Source organism: Crinia signifera, chromosome 6 (genome assembly GCF_055691185.1).
Source record: "Crinia signifera chromosome 6, ASM5569118v1, whole genome shotgun sequence".
In the NCBI taxonomy this organism is placed as follows: Eukaryota; Metazoa; Chordata; class Amphibia; order Anura; family Myobatrachidae; genus Crinia; species Crinia signifera.
The window spans coordinates 294,533,179-294,553,521 of record NC_139222.1 but is presented as its reverse complement, the minus strand read 5'-3'; the positions used below and the strand labels follow the sequence as shown (position 1 = coordinate 294,553,521).

At 48.3% G+C, this 20,343-nt stretch overlaps 1 protein-coding gene across 1 annotated transcript in view; it reads right to left on the bottom strand.

The window, feature by feature from the left end:
- The window catches only part of SHTN1 (shootin 1), a 370,192-nt gene that overhangs the window by 46,433 nt on the left and 303,416 nt on the right, over window positions 1–20,343 (bottom strand). The window contains exon 15 of the mRNA XM_083149946.1: window positions 2,595–2,715. Coding sequence (XP_083006072.1) covers window positions 2,595–2,715 — 121 coding nt within the window. The remainder of the gene's footprint in view (window positions 1–2,594; window positions 2,716–20,343) is intronic.

The window sequence follows — 20,343 nt, the reverse complement described above, 5'->3', positions numbered from 1 at the left end:
CATGTGCAGAGAGAGTTAGATATGGATGGGGTGTGTTGAAACTGAAATATAAATTGCAGTGTAAAAATAAAGCAGCCAGAATTTACCCTGCACAGAAACAAAATAACTCACAAATCTAACTCTCTCTGCACTTATTACATCTGCCCCCCCTGCAGTGCAGCATTTTTTTGCCCATTTTAAGAACAATTTTTACTGTGATCAGGTTTGAATAAGGGCCAGAAGGCAGTGATATAACAGTTCAAAAGCCTCATTACCTTTTCACTAGTAATGATGCTGACCGTTCATACAGTACATTCGGCCTGCTATCATTTAGATAGCAGCACTGATATGGACAGGGGCGCTATGCTCCACTGTCCTTTACCGCACGCTGGCTCCATCATACATGGGGGAGAAGCGGCATCAGTGCACATAACGTGCGCTGATACCCTTCTCCCCATAACGATCTTTCATACATCTGCCCCATTGCGTCTTATCAATAAGAGGGTCTGGTTGTCAGATCTGGCTAATAAGAAATAACTGTTAAAGGGGGAGATTCTCTAAACAAGAAATGCGGTAAAAACCCCGTTATCTGGCGATGCCCCATAGAAGCCAATGGGCTTCTACCGCATCCCTCCGCCGCCCTGCGCCGCCCCGCATCGCCCCCTCCCCCCTCACCTGTGTCCGGGCAGCACAGTGCAGTGCTGCCCGGACCTGTGACCTCCTCCCTGCACTGATCCTCTTCCGGGTGCAGGGAGGAGGAGAGCCCGGCGCAGCAGCAGCACCGGGTGTGGGAGGGAGGGGAGAGCCGCCGGGACCTGCTGGGACCCGACGACTCTCACCGCAAAGGACAGCTCTTAATGCAAGAGCTGTCCTTTGCCTTAATTATCGCATATGTTACAACATATGCGATAATTAAGTATGCGATGGGCGGCGAAGAGGGGCGGAGATTCTTAGAGAATCTCCTTCGCAGTCTGTTATTGAAAAACAGTAACTGTTACAATAAGTATAACAAGTAACAGTGTAAACTGTTTAATGTATCATTTTAAATATCACTAAACATTAGATGTATTTGTTTATTATATCATAATACACTTCAATGTATTTAACTGTTAATATATTGGCTTATCTTTGGCATAACTATATGCCATAATGCAGCCCTTTCATGTTCCCAGCAAAGGGGATGCAAAACTGTTTTTCAGACCAATTCATGTTTAAAATAAACTGCCACAAGTAAAGACAATAAACAGAAATGTTTTACATCCTGCACCTAAAGAACAGAGTGTAATCCATTGTTACTGGACTTACTGGAGCATTCAGTAAAGAGTTTGTTGGACATTAGAAGACACAGAGGTGCACTATTCTATTAAAGGCAAACAAAAGGGATTTACCCTGGTTTTTTTTCCAACAAGTTTCTTTTCTTGATCACATCAATTACAGAGCATCCTCTCCCCCCCCCTCCCCCCCCCCCCAAAAAAAAACAACAAAAAAAAAACACGTTCTGGAGAAAACGCCATAATCACCATAATTTCCGTAGAAAACACCATCATCACAATTAACCATGAAAATGGGTCATTTATCAGGGATTTTTCTCCCACCAGTCAGTCACTTTGCACTAGGACAAGCTCGTACTGTTTATTACTAAGCTAAAGTATATTAATAAACCACTCTAAGACGTCCTGACATAATTATAACTAGATCGGAGCATCTTCACAGTTTTCGTCATTTTCAGCAAAAAAGTGAAACTTCAGGCCTCTTGCCAGAACAGAAGATGTTGACTCAGATAAAAAAGCTTTTGCACGTTTCTTATTCAGGTCAAGTCACAACTTTCCCACACTAGCCCATTCTGAATTTCTCAATTTCAGTTTTTTCACTCCGCCCTACTGTGCAGCCCTGTCCCGTCTCCGCTCACTGCCCTCTACAACCGCTGGATTTGTGTACCGGTGTCCATTAATCTTCACTCTGTCGGGTAAAATAATGCAAATCGGACATTGTTATTATGTTAAAAGGGCAGATCTCAGAAAATGATGTGTATTTATTTTGCCTGGCTGTGGCATTACACCACTGGCTGTTGGAGCTCGGTGCTTTAATATGAGGGACCCAGATCTCAGCAGTCTGTGACCGGAACTCACTGATCTGCGCCCTGATTGGCCGGATCTCGCCAGTCTGTGATTGGATCTCCCCGATATGTGAACGGATCCCGCCAGAATGTGACATGCTTCTGTCAATGTCGTCTGCCACACTCAGGTCTATTGTTCCTGCGATTTGTGTGATGGTTGCGGCAAAACGTGCGATTTTTACACCAAATCACACGCTACTACGTTTGCGGAAAACGTGCAAATTGCACCTTATTACAGATCACACCAGAGGTCATTCTTTACATTTTTAACAATAATATAAATAACTCCTAAGTCATCCAGGGAATGTGGGGACCAGGTGCTCCCCAAAAGGATCAGCTTTTTATGGGCACAGTGGGGAAGCGTCAGAACCTTGTACAATACAGGTGTCTCTATACCATCTGTGCGCTGATTTCTGAGATGAGGTGATCTAGGGGACCCTGAAGCAGGTATCAGACACCACAATATTAGCAATATCTCGCCCCCCCCCCCCCCACTTACCAGAGGCTTCCTGCTCGCTTGTCACTTTCCTACGCCGTAAAATCCTTTCCAGCTCTGTTTCGGTGGAGGCCGCGCTGAGGACGCCGAGTCTCTTTCTGCCAGGAGAGGAGCTGAGAGAATCCTAAAAGGAGAGGGAGAGGTAACAGTAACGGGACTTCACTCAGATTATTAGGGAATATTTACCACAGATCTATCAATGCTTACAGGTTACCGTGTATGTATGGTATGTATTTATATAACAAGTGCTCTCGGGGTATGTATGTATGTATGTATGTATGTATGCAACAAGGGCGGTCAATCATAAAATGGTTTCTATTTCATTGTTCCCACTGATGGCGGTAGGACAGAAGATCACGATGAGCAGCGATCTGTCCATTTGAGCCCAGTATGTCTGATAGGAGGCAGATACCTGACCGCACTACGCACCTCAGTGCGTGACCACGTGTTCCCAGCCCGCCATCTTACACATGATGCTGGGACAGTATGGCTGATATGAGGCAGATACCTGACCGCACTACACACCTCAGTGTGTGACCACGTGTCCCCAGCCCGCCATCTTACACCTGATGCTGGGACAGTATGGCTGATAGGAGGCAGATACCTGACCACACTAAAGACCTCAGTGTGTGACCACATGTCCCCAGCCCGCCATCTTACACCGTATACCGGGACAGTATGGCTGATATGAGGCAGATACCTGACCACACTACGCACCTCAGTGTGTGACCATGTGTCCTGTTAAAGTCGAGTTGCACACACGCCATTTTAGGATAGTATGGCCGCCATTTTGGTTCGCAGAGTTGCGCAAATAAAGTATACTTACCCGAGTCTGTGTGACAAAGTGGACCAGAAGAGCAACCATACTATTACACATAAATTCATAACACCATACTGACACCAAATAAAATATAGTTAAAGGTTTAGAGCACCACACATAGTTTAGTCAGCATTACATACTTCCGTCTGTATAGTGTTTAGTACCGTTATGTTCCGTTTCTCATGCGCAGTATTCTGGTCATTGCGAATTAATCGCAATCCATACGGTCCGATAGTTATGGACAAAATCCATATTTCTAAGACTGTTTCTGTTAAAATGTGTATAACAAAAGAATCTAGTTGTAACCGGTTCTTACTGCTATTTACGACCCCTGACGACGATGCCAACAGACAAAGGACTCCAAAGTTCACTCCCCCTGCACCTATCCAAACCAGGTGCATTATTTTGCCCCAATCACAGAGGACTTGACATATGAACCCTGACCAATAGGAATGGCCTTTGACCTCCCCCTTCTGACCCTATAAGTTAGGTGACCCAGGGCGGCCTCGGTCACTTCGGCACATCTTCCTTTCCCTGACCATTGACCGGGCTATAGTTCAAACCTGAACATAGCGAGCTCCGACCGGACTGCGCTGCGCATATTTGATGAGACGGTAAACGGTTGCATTCACTGTACTTACTTTTATTGTATTGTTGGCTGATTGTATCCTGTGTCTGTTTTTCTTTCCCCTAGTAGAGCTTGATTATTATATTCATTGTTAGACGATTGCATTACGTGTTATACCTGTTTTTCTTATTTCCGTAATCCCCTTTTGTCCATTAGGGACTAAATACATTATTTACGGAGTTTCTATCTCCGCACCTTTATACTGTGGTCTCGTCTGTTATTCGCATATAGCGATAAAGGTATATTACGGACATTGTCCTTAAAGGTGTATTCGCAGATCAGAGACAAAGTACTGCGAAGGGATCTCTTATTAATGCATTGGTTCTTCCGTGTATAATACACGATAAAGGTACGCTACGTTGCGCTACGTTTTGTTCGCACGTAGCTAGGAATAAAAGGTACGCAGGTTACGGACATTATACGTAACCTACGCTTTTCACTTATTGTTCTTGGATCATATTAAATACAGCATTAACAATTGGGGGCTGCGTCCGGCCGTTTCACACTCTGGAACTCGGTACCAAACGCGCGACTTGACCTATACCAGCAAAAGGGTGGAAGTATTTATTATCCATTGCTGGATAGGCCAGGTCTGCGGCGGTGCAGGGTTCGAGGGGTGCTAGCGTTTGAACTCGAAGTACAATAAGTGAAATCCAAGGAAACATTAAGCCACGTGTTTTAAAGTATATTTAAGTGTTTAGTAAGCTGTACTTCTGCCTGCCACAAGTAGTTTAACGGGGTATAGTGTCTTGAGTTGCTTGTTTATTACAGTATATGTGCCACGTGCAATAAAGTTCGCACACGTGGAGACAAAGGCCTGTGTTTAGTATAGTACATAGAGGATCCCCTCTGTGCAAAACTATAACTTTTATTGTTAGTTACTGCAGGGCCAGGGACTCCGCCACGTGGCGATAAGTTCTGGGCTTTTTACAGTAACGTGAAGCGTCTATTGTGTATTACGCAAGGTGCGCGCGCACGTGCTCACATTGGGAAAGTTTCGCATCTTTGTACGTAATTTACGGATTAAGTGCGGGATTTATTTCGCATCTTTATACGTAACTTTCGAACGAAGTTAAGGGATTTATTCCATATTTATGCGCAATTACTGCGTATAGCGAAACCCGAGCGCGACCTTGCGAATACACTGTAGAACACGTGGGTGGCCGATTCATCGGCGGCCTGTGAACAGGTTTAACAAAACACACGTACACACGTGGCTGTTCACTGGCACTGCACATGCAGCACACATAGGAACTCAAAGGTGAACAGTATTAAATCACTAGCTTTATTTAAAACAGTATAGTAATATACAGTATGTGCCTATGCACATCCTTGCTGGCGGGTCGCCAGAACGTACGCGCTGGCGACCCGCCAGCAGCCTCGCCAGCGAGGAGACTGAGACGCGCGTGCGTCTCACGCGCACGCGCGTCTCAGTCTCCGTCGCTAGCGTGGCGGAAACCCTGTCCGTCTCCGCCTCAGGGAGACGGACGGGGTTAGGGGGGGGTTAGGGGGGGTGCGGGCAGGCGGCGGGACCCGGGGAAACGTTTGGAAGCGCCGTCGGAAGGGGGCGCGTGCGCCTCTCGTGCGCGCGCGTCCCCTTCTCACGATCGCCATGGCGCTGGCGGGGATGGCGGCTGGCGACGCCAGCGCCATCCCCTGCAAGGATGGGAACAGACCCATCTGTACTGTGGATAAAGCGGTGATTAATAAGAGAAAATAAGTTTTTTTTATTGTTCATTTTCTCAAAAACAAGCAACTCAAACATTATTTTAATAGATTCCTATAGCCATTTAAAAGGGATTTATACCTGCATAAGTATCTAGTGAGAAACTACCAACCTGGGAAGATTTTTCTGAACAGAAATATTTCAAGTAAGCATAGGACCAAGGTGTAACTAGCACCCAGTTTGAAACAAAACTGAGGTGAACGGGTGTGTGACGGCACGACTCAGCGCAGTCCAGGGTAGGACAGGAATCGCAGTCCAGTGTAGGACAGTCCGGTGTAGGACAAGGTGCACGTGTCGGCGTGCCCATAGGAACTGCCCCTTCCGTGGACCTACCTATTTTGATCCACCGGGAGGGTACAAGAAGCTAAATCAGAACCTAGTGATCTGATCAGCTGCTTTAGAAATACCAGTTTTTGGGGATACAGGAAAAACAAGTTTTGCTGTGTCCTGGAAAAATTTGGCCGCACCTTGCAAGTTGGCTAGTAGTTCACTACTAGTTGAAAGACTTGGTGATTGAGTACATTACCTCGCATAGTGGGCTTCACGCTTAATTGCGGAATAGTGCCATTTTGTGGAGAAGGAGTGATTTGGGAGTGATTAACCGATAAAGGGCCCTCCGGTTTCTGCTAGCTGTGAACTTTTATTCCTGTAACAATGGGAAATAACAGGTCACACAGGGATACCGAGTCAGTTAGGGAGGAATCTAGTCGACCCAAAGGGTCGGCGGCTTTCATAATGTGCTGTAAGCACGGTGAACGAGCAGTTGTTTACCAAAAGAAATGGAAAAGAATGACACAAGGCAGCAAGTTAGAATTTCCCAGCGTTGGTAGCTTTGATCCAGAAATCTTATCGGCAGTAAAAGATGAAATATGTCTACTCTCCTGTCGTAAGAAGAGAGTAAAGCACATAGAAATTCTTAAATTGTGGCAGAAGGAAGGGCAGGAACAATGGGGAGGATGTCTAGCAATATCAGATACAATCAGCCGCAACAGGAATGCAACCGCGACCGCTCCCCTACCCCCATATGTGCCGGAGGGGTTAATAACCACTAAGCAAAATATCCGTAAAGATTTAACCATTGCTAACTTGTACCCTGTCTTATCCCCTTACAAGGAAACCAGAGAGGAAAACGATCAGCTGTTGACATTGGCCGTCTCCCATGCAATACACATGCTTGAAGGAAAGGCTGAACCAGCAAAACCTGCTGCTGGGGCTCCAACACAGGAAGAGGAGACGGCTGATGCCAACAGCATAGTCTTGGACACAGGTAAGAAAGCACTACACAACACAGACACAGACAGCCCCACATCAGGACCCAGTAATGCGGATGTGGTGCAAACATACCCTGTACGCACGCTGGAGGTTCCTTATGGTAAGGCAGACAGAGAGGGTGTGATACCTACCAGAAAGATGACCATGCTAAATCCATGGACACGGTTAGAACTGCGGTCCATCATTTCAGATTTCCCTGATCCTAGGAAAGATCTGACATTATGTCAGAAATTTGTAAGGGATCTGGGAAACTCTGATGAACCCACCAACAAGGATTGGAGAATCATGTTGAGGGCCTGTCTCCCTACTCACATCGATATCTTGAAATTTATTCAGGATAGCGGGTTGAGAGCCGACAAGGAAATAAATGATGAGGTCAACCAGGAAAATATACGCCTAATAAACCTACAGTTGGGGGTATATTTTCCTGCAGCAGTGGAATATAGCAAGATATTCACTATCAAACAAAAAGATGGTGAAGCAGCTAGCGAATATTTAAACCGGGGTTTGATGACGGTATCAAAACACACTGGTGTCGCCGATCCTAAGGATAACCCACACCTGAGGGAGATGGTTGTCTCTGTGTTAGTGGAGGGGCTGAGAGAGAAATTGAGGACCAGGATCCAGGCATCGTTCCCAAATTGGCGAGGAATGACAGTAGATGCCCTACGGGAATCTGCTGTAGACCATGACAAAAACATATCAAAAAACAGAGAGATGCAAACCGAAAAACTAATGGCGGTTAGCATCCAAGCTTTTACAAATGTCCCAAATAAAGCTGCATACCAACGAAACACCAGAGACACAGGTAGAAAGCCAATAATTTGCTACAACTGCAATAAGGAAGGACACTACTCCGCACACTGCAGGTCAGAAAACCCCAGGAGTTACAAAACACATAGGCGAGACTGGGAGCCTCACCAGGGTGAGACACGGAGATACCCAACCCCTAGACAATGGGAGGAGACAGACAGGTCACGCAACATGCCTCCTCCCCATCTGATGGCTGACACTGTACTAAGGGCAACCCAGGTAAGACAATAGGAAACAGGTCATACCTGTATCCTACAGCCAGTTAGATTAACACAACACCTTAGAGAAGAACCTCAGGTAAAGGTTGACATAGCTGGAGTAAGGCAAACCTTTTTGGTTGATACAGGGGCGGCCAGATCTGTTCTCAACACTCCTCTTCACTTGGGTTTCACTGACCAATCAGTAGCAGCAGTCGGGGTAACAGGAAAAATACAACATTACCCACTGACGAAACCAGCGGAGGTTACAATCGGGCCTCTGCATACCAAACATTCTTTCCTGTTGGCTGCAGCGGCCCCGACTAACCTCCTGGGTAGAGATTTACTATGTAAAATGGGATGTGTCATCTATTGCACCCCCGATGGGGTATTTCTGAAGACACTTCTAGAAATCTTGCACAAGAAGTGCAAGATATGCTGGACAGTCCTCAGAGACTAATGTTGTATTCCACTGTTGTAGAGTCAAATCCATCTAGGGTAGCTGAAATTACAGCACAAATACCGAGTTCCCTTTGGACTAAAGATGGACAGGATGCTGGGTTGATGGCAAATGTAGCTCCAGTAGAGATCCGTTTAAAAGAAGGCAGGATAGCCCCAAAAATACCGCAATACCCTTTGAAACCAGAAGTCGAACTAGGAGTATACCCAGTGATCCAACGATTGCTCCAACAAGAAATCCTAGTTAGAACTTCCAGCACGGCCAATAGTCCCATCTTTCCTGTGAAAAAGAGCGGGGGGAGGGGCTACAGACTAGTGCAGGATCTAAGAGGGGTAAACAAAGTAGTTGAGAGACAATTCCCCGTAGTGCCAAACCCAGCTGTCATCCTAATGCAAATCCCACCTCACTGTACTCAATTCACAGTCATTGATTTGTGTTCTGCGTTTTTCTCTGTCCCTTTACACCCCGACAGCCAGTATCTGTTCGCCTTTACCTACAGAGGAGTACAGTATACCTGGACTCGACTCCCTCAGGGATTCATAGACAGCCCCAGCATCTTCTCCCAGGCCTTGCATGATTGTTTACAATCCTTTCAACCTATGAGTGGTTCGATACTAATACAATATGTCGATGACTTATTGTTGTGTTCTGAGTCACTGGAGTCATCAGTAGATGACACTAGACAGCTGCTGATGCATCTCTCAGAGACAGGACATAAAGTATCAAAGGATAAGCTACAATTATGCCAGACCAGGGTTAAGTATCTGGGCCACTGCCTTACCCAAGGGCTGAGACACCTCACCGACGACCGAATCCAAGCGATTCAAAACATGGTACTGCCACAGACCCAGCACCAGATCCGTACGTTCCTAGGCATGTGTGGATACTGTCGCAATTGGGTCCCAGGATTCTCTATTCTGGCATTACCACTACAAGAGATGGTTTCCTCAACTAAGCCAGACCGGGTCTCTCATACTGAGGAATCTGAGCTGGCTTTCGAGGAACTAAAGGTGAGCCTAACAAAGGCCCCAGCACTGGGAATGCCAGATTACGGGAAACCCTTTGAACTGTACGGAACAGAATCAGCTGGGTGTGCGGCAGGAGTAATTGTCCAAAAGCATGGTGATGCCAACCGACCAGTAGCGTACTACAGTGGCCAGCTGGACACAGTAGCACGCTCACTCCCAACTTGCTTACGAAGTGTGGCTGCGATAGCACAACTAGTAAACAAGAGTGAGGATGTGGTGTTAGGACACGATTTAACTGTTCATGCTCCCCATGCTGTCTCTGCCCTCCTAAATTCTGCCCAAACACGACATGTGTCCTCAGCACGGTTCACCAAGTGGGAACTGGCGCTGATGGCCCCAGTAAATATTACCATCAAAAGATGCAACACACTAAACTCAGCCACATTCCTACCTCATGTGCCCTCCAAGGCACAAAGGGTGGAGGGTGATGGGAATGTTGCTGAATATGGTAAAGCAGAGTTTAGTGAAGGTGAGGACAAACATGATTGCATGACCTACCTGAATCAGACCTTCACAGCACGTCCTGACATAAGCGACAGCCCATTAAGTGAGGTAGACATAACCTTATTCACTGATGGTAGCTGTCATAGACAAACGGAGACGGGAGAGCTGTGCACAGGCTACGCGGTAGTAGATGGAGAAGGTATTGTGGAAGCTGAACCCTTGGGACCACCTCACTCAGCACAAGTAGCGGAACTGGTAGCACTGACCAGAGCATGTGAACTGGCCAAAGGAAAATCAGTTAACATATATACCGACTCCAGATATGCTTTCGGAGTAGTACATGATTTTGGAGCCCTATGGCGCCTCAGAAATTTCATGATGGTGGCTGGCACACCAGTGGCGCATGCGACATACATTAGAAAACTTCTGGGAGCTATCCAGCTTCCAGACAGAGTGGCTGTTATCAAGTGCAAAGCTCACACATCAGAGAAGGACCCGGTGTCCCTTGGTAACAGCCGCGCTGATGAGGCAGCGAAAAGGGCCGCATGCCCTGTAAATATTTCCATCCATCCTACAAACCTCTGTACATTTAACATGGTATCCACATCCAAACTGATAGACATGCAGAATTTGTGTTCCCCACAGGAAAGAGCAGTATGGAAGTCGAAGGGATGTGGCCAAGAGTCCACCGGACTTTGGAGAGATGGACACGGGAAACCAGTGGCCCCCAGGGCATACCTTCCTAGTCTAGCCGAGGCGGCCCATGGGCTGACACATCTTGGGAAGGAAGGTATGTGCAAGCTGGTAAAGGCCTACTGGTGTGCACCAGGGTTCGCTTCTCAAGCAGGTAGAGTGGCAATGTCATGCCTCACCTGTTTGAGGAACATCCCCTCCTACAGAAGGCCCTTTCCAGGTAATACAAATCGACTTCATACAGTTACCACCCTGTAGAAATTTGAAGTATGTGTTAGTATGTGTTGACATGTTTTCCAGCTGGGTGGAGGCTTTCCCCGCTGCCTCCAACACTGCTACCTTTACAGCAAAGAAAATATGTCAAGAGTTTGTCTGTAGATATGGTATCCCAAAGGTCATCGAGAGTGACAGAGGCACTCATTTCACAGGAGAGGTCTTCCAAATCATGTGTAAACTCCTGGGGATTAATAGTAAACTTCATACTCCATATCGTCCCCAGGCGAGCGCCAAAGTTGAGAGAATGAATGGTACTATTAAGAACAAATTGGGTAAAGTTATGGCTGAAACAGGGTTGTTATGGCCAGAGGCACTGCCCATTGTGCTGTATAGCATTAGGACCACTCCCAGGGCTCCGCTCAACTTGTCCCCCTTCGAGATATTGTTTGGTCGGCAGCCACACGTCATGATAGACCCACAGGATGATCTCAAGTGTAACAATGAGCTAACTGTACAGTATATCCTAAAGCTAAACAAACAGCTGAGGAAACAACAAAAGGAACTGAATTTATTGACACCTGACATGCCTATTGAGAACTGTCATAATCTGAAACCAGGAGACTTTGTTATGATCCGAAATTTTTTACGCTCAGGTTGTTTGATAGACCGTTGGGAAGGACCGTACCAAGTTTTGTTGACCAGCACTACATCAATTAAAGTCGCAGAGAGAGAGACTTGGATACATTCGTCCCACTGCAAGAAAGCCAGTAACCCAGAGTTCCCGTGTGCAGAGAGCGAAAAAGAAGAAGTATCGCTAGAGGCATTGTTCCGGGAAGACTGAAAGGCAGCCAAGGTCAAGCAACCTGAGCGAGCAAAAGTCAAAGAGCAGAGCAAATAAAAGTCCCCTGGTAGAGATGATGGAAGGACTCCAAGCAACAGGTTCACAGTTATATATCTATTTCTTTGTTTTCTTCCTGTTTCCTCTTCCTCATTCAAGGATACTCGGTGGCTGCCACACTCTAGAGCGATCGGAGTTCTGACAGTGTAATAATGGACCCAGATATGGGTGAAGTAGAATCCCTAAACCAGCTTGATACTTTACCCATAACAGGAGAAGGTAAAAGGTATGAGGAAAACGTAGTTCAAGGGCTATGTGATGAGTTATTGTCTGGTGAGTACTGTGTCTGTAGATATTGTCAGCCGAAAATGGAAGAAGAATGCATCCAGCGATGTCAGTCGATGAGTAAGGCAACTACGGGCCGACATCCCTTGAGTGATTACCACTCACTAGTGGGTAAGGTCTTAAACCAAACAGAATGCTGGGTGTGTTCACAAGTACTACATAAAAGGAGTAGTGTAGGCCTAGTCCCATACCCGCTTAATATCTCTGAGATAAGCGTCCTAAATAAGGGGAGGCCACTGGATAAGAGATACCTGTATACCAGGTCCCCTAGTCTTAAATTACACCCATACCAAGTGGATAAGTCCCTGGTAAGTATGAACTTCTCTAGTTCCAGAATGATTGGTACTTGGGAAGTGACATGGCACAATCAGACAATAACTTACTCCCAGCGTCCAGATGGAGAGCCTATTGATAAGGATTTATTGTTAAAGATCCGCACCAGTGGGAGACACTATAAATATGTCTACACTGTGAAGAAAAGTAAAATGATGGCCGGCAGAGTATCCGCCGGTTATTGTAATATGACCCTACAGCCAGAAATCTGTGAGGAACAAGTCAGGGAGCAGGGGACGGGAATGTTCTTATGGATAGTGTGTGACAAGATCATGAAATACTCTGTCCCTTATTTTCTCCCTGACGATGTTTATTATATTTGTGGTAGAAGGGCGTACAAATGGCTCTCCATGAACTACGTTGGAATTTGTTATTTAGGTAGAGTGTTACCCGAAGTAATGACCCTTACGCATGATGAAATGGTAAGCATACACAAAGGTATACCTCCTCCTTACACTCATACCCATTATGATCAAATCCATAAAAGGTATTTAACAATCAAGAAGGAACCCCTAGCTTCTGAATTGATACACGAATCATTCGGTATCCAACTCCTCATTGCACTAGACATCACCCATACCGCCAGGGGAGTCATAAATTTTAAGTATATCCAAGCATTAGCCAGCTTGGTAGATAACAGCACTGAGATTTATGATGACACCTTTAGATACACTGGGAGAGAGTTACAAGCATATAAAAGAGAGCTAGTTCAACATCGGATGGTGTTGAACTATCTGACAGCCATGACAGGAGGATATTGTGTCACCCTCTCTACACAGTTTGGGGTGAAATGTTGTACATACATCACCAACAATACTGAAGACCCAGAAGAAATCATCGATCATCGGATGGATGAGATTCTTCAGCTTAAATGGGAATTTAGAAGGGAACACAATATCAGCCTGGCAGAAATAGGTAATAAGGTCAGCGAATGGACCTCCTGGTTGAACCCAATGCACTGGTTCTCCGGTTTAGGAGAATGGGCGCAAGGAATTATAGCTAACATCGGAAAACTCCTCCTCTGTATCTGTGGTGCAATCATAGTCTTTGTGTTATTGTTTAAATGTTTAAAAGTGGTGACCCGGGGAAAGACAAAACGTACTGAAATCATGAGTGTAAGAACGAGAGATGCAGAGGAAGACCAGGGTTTGGTATATGACCCTACAATTGAAACCACCACCCACTAGAAGATACCCTATTTGTGAAAGTATATATGTTGTAACCTCCCTTGTTTTTATTTTTATCCCAAAAATTGTACATTATCCTTCGTCACCCTGAGTAGATTGTTCGATAAATGCGGCCCATCGTTTATCCATGATCCTGGATCGGCCAAAGAGCAGATGGTTTACTCCCCTTATATGTTTAATTCACGGATCCCAATTTCTCTGTTTGGATTATGAATTTCTGTATTATTCTGAAAAATGTTTGTACTGTGACAGTTTTATATTTACTGTAAAAGGGTGGACTGTTAAAGTCGAGTTGCACACACGCCATTTTAGGATAGTATGGCCGCCATTTTGGTTCGCAGAGTTGCGCAAATAAAGTATACTTACCCGAGTCTGTGTGACAAAGTGGACCAGAAGAGCAACCATACTATTACACATAAATTCATAACACCATACTGACACCAAATAAAATATAGTTAAAGGTTTAGAGCACCACACATAGTTTAGTCAGCATTACATACTTCCGTCTGTATAGTGTTTAGTACCGTTATGTTCCGTTTCTCATGCGCAGTATTCCGGTCATTGCGAATTAATCGCAATCCATACGGTCCGACAGTTATGGACAAAATCCATATTCCCAAGACTGTTTCTGTTAAAATGTGTATAACAAAAGAATCTAGTTGTAACCGGTTCTTACTGCTATTTACGACCCCTGACGACGATGCCAACAGACAAAGGACTCCAAAGTTCACTCCCCCTGCACCTATCCAAACCAGGTGCATTATTTTGCCCCAATCACAGAGGACTTGACATATGAACCCTGACCAATAGGAATGGCCTTTGACCTCCCCCTTCTGACCCTATAAGTTAGGTGACCCAGGGCGGCCTCGGTCAGTTCGGCACATCTTCCTTTCCCTGACCATTGACCGGGCTATAGTTCAAACCTGAACATAGCGAGCTCCGACCGGACTGCGCTGCGCATATTTGATGAGACGGTAAACGGTTGCATTCACTGTACTTACTTTTATTGTATTGTTGGCTGATTGTATCCTGTGTCTGTTTTTCTTTCCCCTAGTAGAGCTTGATTATTATATTCATTGTTAGACGATTGCATTACGTGTTATACCTGTTTTTCATATTTCCGTAATCCCCTTTTGTCCATTAGGGACTAAATACATTATTTACGGAGTTTCTATCTCCGCACCTTTATACTGTGGTCTCGTCTGTTATTCGCATATAGCGATAAAGGTATATTACGGACATTGTCCTTAAAGGTGTATTCGCAGATCAGAGACAAAGTACTGCGAAGGGATCTCTTATTATCTTCCGTGTATAATACACGATAAAGGTACGCTACGTTGCGCTACGTTTTGTTCGCACGTAGCTAGGAATAAAAGGTACGCTGGTTACGGACATTATACGTAACCTACGCTTTTCACTTATTGTTCTTGGATCATATTAAATACAGCATTAACAGTCCCCAGCCCCGCCATCTTACACCTGATGCTGGGACAGTATGGCTGATATGAGGCAGATACCTGACCACACTACGCACCTCAGTGTGTGACCACGTGTCCCCAGCCCCGCCATCTTACACCTGATGCTGGGACAGTATGGCTGATATGAGGCAGATACTTGACCACACTACGCACCTCAGTGTGTGACCACGTGTCCCCAGCCCCGCCATCTTACACCTGATGCTGGGACAGTATGGCTGATATGAGGCAGATACCTGACCGCACTACACACCTCAGTGTGTGACCACGTGTCCCCAGCCCGCCATCTTACACCTGATGCCAGGACAGCATGGCTGATATGAGGTAGATACCTGACCGCACTACACACCTCAGTGTGTGACCACGTGTCCCCAGCCCGCCATCTTACACCTGATGCTGGGACAGTATGGCTGATATGAGGCAGATACCTGACCACACTACGCACCTCAGTGTGTGACCACGTGTCCCCATCCCCGCCATCTTACACCTGATGCTGGGACAGTATGGCTGATATGAGGCAGATACCTGACTACACTACACACCTCAGTGTGTGACCACGTGTCCCCAGCCCCGCCATCTTACACCTGATGCTGGGACAGTATGGCTGATATGAGACAGATACCTGACCGCACTACGCACCTCAGTGTGTGACCACGTGTCCCCAGCCCGCCATCTTACACCTGATGCTGGGACAGTATGGCTGATATGAGGCAGATACCTTACCGCACTACACACCTCAGTGTGTGACCACGTGTCCCCAGCCCGCCATCTTACACCTGATGCTGGGACAGTATGGCTGATATGAGGCAGATACCTTACCGCACTACACACCTCAGTGTGTGACCACGTGTCCCCAGCCTGCCATCTTACACCTGATGCTGGGACAGTATGGCTGATATGAGGCAGATACCTGACCACACTACGCACCTCAGTGTGTGACCATGTGTCCCCAGCCCGCCATCTTACACCTGATGCTGGGACAGTATGGCTGATATGAGGCAGATACTTGACCACACTACGCACCTCAGTGTGTGACCACGTGTCCCCAGCCCCGCCATCTTACACCTGATGCTGGGACAGTATGGCTGATATGAGGCAGATACCTGACCGCACTACACACCTCAGTGTGTGACCACGTGTCCCCAGCCCGCCATCTTACACCTGATGCCAGGACAGCATGGCTGATATGAGGTAGATACCTGACCGCACTACACACCTCAGTGTGTGACCACGTGTCCCCAGCCCGCCATCTTACACCTGATGCTGGGACAGTATGGCTGATATGAGGCAGATACCTGACCACACTACGCACCTCAGTGTGTGACCACGTGTCCCCATCCCCGCCATCTTACACCTGATGCTGGGACAGTATGGCTGATATGAGACAGATACCTGACCGCACTACGCACCTCAGTGTGTGACCACGTGTCCCCAGCCCGCCATCTTACACCTGATGCTGGGACAGTATGGCTGATATGAGGCAGATACCTTACCGCACTACACACCTCAGTGTGTGACCACGTGTCCCCAGCCCGCCATCTTACACCTGATGCTGGGACAGTATGGCTGATATGAGGCAGATACCTGACCGCACTACACACCTCAGTGTGTGACCACATGTCCCCAGCCCGCCATCTTACACCTGATGCTGGGACAGTATGGCTGATATGAGGCAGATACCTGACCACACTACGCACCTCAGTGTGTGACCACGTGTCAGCAGCCTGCCATCTTACACCTGTTGCCCGGACAGTATGGCTGATATGAGGCAGATACCTGACCACACTACGCACCTCAGTGTGTGACCACGTGTCCCCAGCCCCGCCATCTTACACCTGATGCTGGGAGAGTATGGCTGATATGAGGTAGATACCTGACCGCACTACACACCTCAGTGTGTGACCATGTGTCCCCAGCCCGCCATCTTACACCTGATGCTGGGACAGTATGGCTGATATGAGGTAGATACCTGACCACACTACACACCTCAGTGTGTGACCACGTGTCCCCAGCCCGCCATCTTACACCTGATGCTGGGACAGTATGGCTGATATGAGGCAGATACCTGACCACACTACGCACCTCAGTGTGTGACCACGTGTCCCCAGCCCCGCCATCTTACACCTGATGCCGGGACAGTATGGCTGATATGAGGCAGATACCTGACCACACTACGCACCTCAGTGTGTGACCACGTGTCCCCAGCCCCGCCATCTTACACCTGATGCCGGGACAGTATGGCTGATATGAGGCAGATACCTGACCACACTACGCACCTCAGTGTGTGACCACGTGTCCCCAGCCCCGCCATCTTACACCTGATGCTGGGACAGTATGGCTGATATGAGGCAGATACCTTACCGCACTACACACCTCAGTGTGTGACCAGGTGTCCCCAGCCCGCCATCTTACACCTGATGCTGGGACAGTATGGCTGATAGGAGGCAGATACCTGACCGCACTACACACCTCAGTGTGTGACCATGTGTCCCCAGCCCGCCATCTTACACCTGATGCTGGGACAGTATGGCTGATATGAGGTAGATACCTGACCACACTACACACCTCAGTGTGTGACCACGTGTCCCCAGCCCGCCATCTTACACCTGATGCTGGGACAGTATGGCTGATATGAGGCAGATACCTGACCACACTACGCACCTCAGTGTGTGACCACGTGTCCCCAGCCCCGCCATCTTACACCTGATGCCGGGACAGTATGGCTGATATGAGGCAGATACCTGACCACACTACGCACCTCAGTGTGTGACCACGTGTCCCCAGCCCCGCCATCTTACACCTGATGCCGGGACAGTATGGCTGATATGAGGCAGATACCTGACCACACTACGCACCTCAGTGTGTGACCACGTGTCCCCAGCCCCGCCATCATACACCTGATGCTGGGACAGTATGGCTGATATGAGGCAGATACCTGACCACACTACGCACCTCAGTGTGTGACCACATGTCCCCAGCCCCGCCATCTTACACCTGTTGCCCGGACAGTATGGCTGATATGAGGCAGATACCTGACCACACTACGCACCTCAGTGTGTGACCACGTGTCCCCAGCCACGCCATCTTACACCTGATGCTGGGACAGTATGGCTGATATGAGGCAGATACCTGACCACAATACACACCTCAGTGTGTGACCACGTGTCCCCAGCCCGCCATCTTACACCTGTTGCCCGGACAGTATGGCTGATATGAGGCAGATACCTGACCACACTACGCACCTCAGTGTGTGACCACGTGTCCCCAGCCACGCCATCTTACACCTGATGCTGGGACAGTATGGCTGATATGAGGCAGATACCTGACCGCACTACACACCTCAGTGTGTGACCACGTGTCAGCAGCCCGCCATCTTACACCTGATGCTGGGACAGTATGGCTGATATGAGGCAGATACCTGACCGCACTACACACCTCAGTGTGTGACCACGTGTCCCCAGCCCGCCATCTTACACCTGATGCTGGGACAGTATGGCTGATAGGAGGCAGATACCTGACCACACTACGCACCTCAGTGTGTGACCACGTGTCCCCAGCCCGCCATCTTACACCTGATGCTGGGACAGTATGGCTGATATGAGGCAGATACCTGACCACAATACACACCTCAGTGTGTGACCACGTGTCCCCAGCCCGCCATCTTACACCTGATGCTGGGACAGTATGGCTGATAGGAGGCAGATACCTGACCACACTACGCACCTCAGTGTGTGACCACGTGTCCCCAGCCCGCCATCTTACACCTGATGCTGGGACAGTATGGCTGATATGAGGCAGATACCTGACCGCACTACACACCTCAGTGTGTGACCATGTGTCCCCAGCCCGCCATCTTACACCTGATGCTGGGACAGTATGGCTGATATGAGGTAGATACCTGACCACACTACACACCTCAGTGTGTGACCACGTGTCCCCAGCCCGCCATCTTACACCTGATGCTGGGACAGTATGGCTGATATGAGGCAGATACCTGACCGCACTACACACCTCAGTGTGTGACCATGTGTCCCCAGCCCGCCATCTTACACCTGATGCTGGGACAGTATGGCTGATATGAGGTAGATACCTGACCACACTACACACCTCAGTGTGTGACCACGTGTCCCCAGCCCCTCCATCTTACACCTGATGCTGGGACAGTATGGCTGATATGAGGCAGATACCTGACCACACTACGCACCTCAGTGTGTGACCACGTGTCCCCAGCCCCGCCATCTTACACCTGATGCCGGGACAGTATGGCTGATATGAGGCAGATACCTGACCACAATACACACCTCAGTGTGTGACCACATGTCCCCAGCCCGCCATCTTACACCTGATGCTGGGACAGTATGGCTGATATGAGGCAGATACCTGACCACACTACGCACCTCAGTGTGTGACCACGTGTCCCCAGCCCCGCCATCTTACACCTGATGCCGGGACAGTATGGCTGATATGAGGCAGATACCTGACCACACTACGCACCTCAGTGTGTGACCACGTGTCCCCAGCCCCGCCATCATACACCTGATGCTGGGACAGTATGGCTGATATGAGGCAGGTACCTGACCACACTACGCACCTCAGTGTGTGACCACGTGTCCCCAGCCCGCCATCTTACACCTGATGCTGGGACAGTATGGCTGATATGAGGCAGATACCTGACCGCACTACGCACCTCAGTGTGTGACCACGTGTCCCCAGCCCCGCCATCTTACACCTGATGCCGGGACAGTATGGCTGATATGAGGCAGATACCTGACCACACTACGCACCTCAGTGTGTGACCACGTGTCCCCAGCCCCGCCATCATACACCTGATGCCGGGACAGTATGGCTGATATGAGGCAGACACCTGACCACACTACACACCTCAGGGCGGGATGTTGTAACATCCGCGCCCATTATCGCTGGCTACCGCATTTTTAGTAACGGCATATGCTATAACATATGCCGTTATTCATGCAAGGGACAGCTCTTGCGGTAAGAGCTGTCCCTTGCGATGCGGTGCCGGCGCTGGACTTCCGGGTCTGTGACCCGGGAGTCCATCTGCGCATGCGCAGACCCCGGCGCCGGCCGCAGGGCACGCTGGGAGGGATCCGTGACGGATCCCTCAAACAGCGCTGCGGTAAGAAGCCCATAGGCTTCTGCAGGGATTCGCCAGCTTTAGCTGGCGATTCCCTCCGCAGCGCTGACACTGCGGAGGCGCCATATAGCATATAGAAATGCGGTAGAAACCCCGAAAACGGGGTTTTTACCGCATTTCTG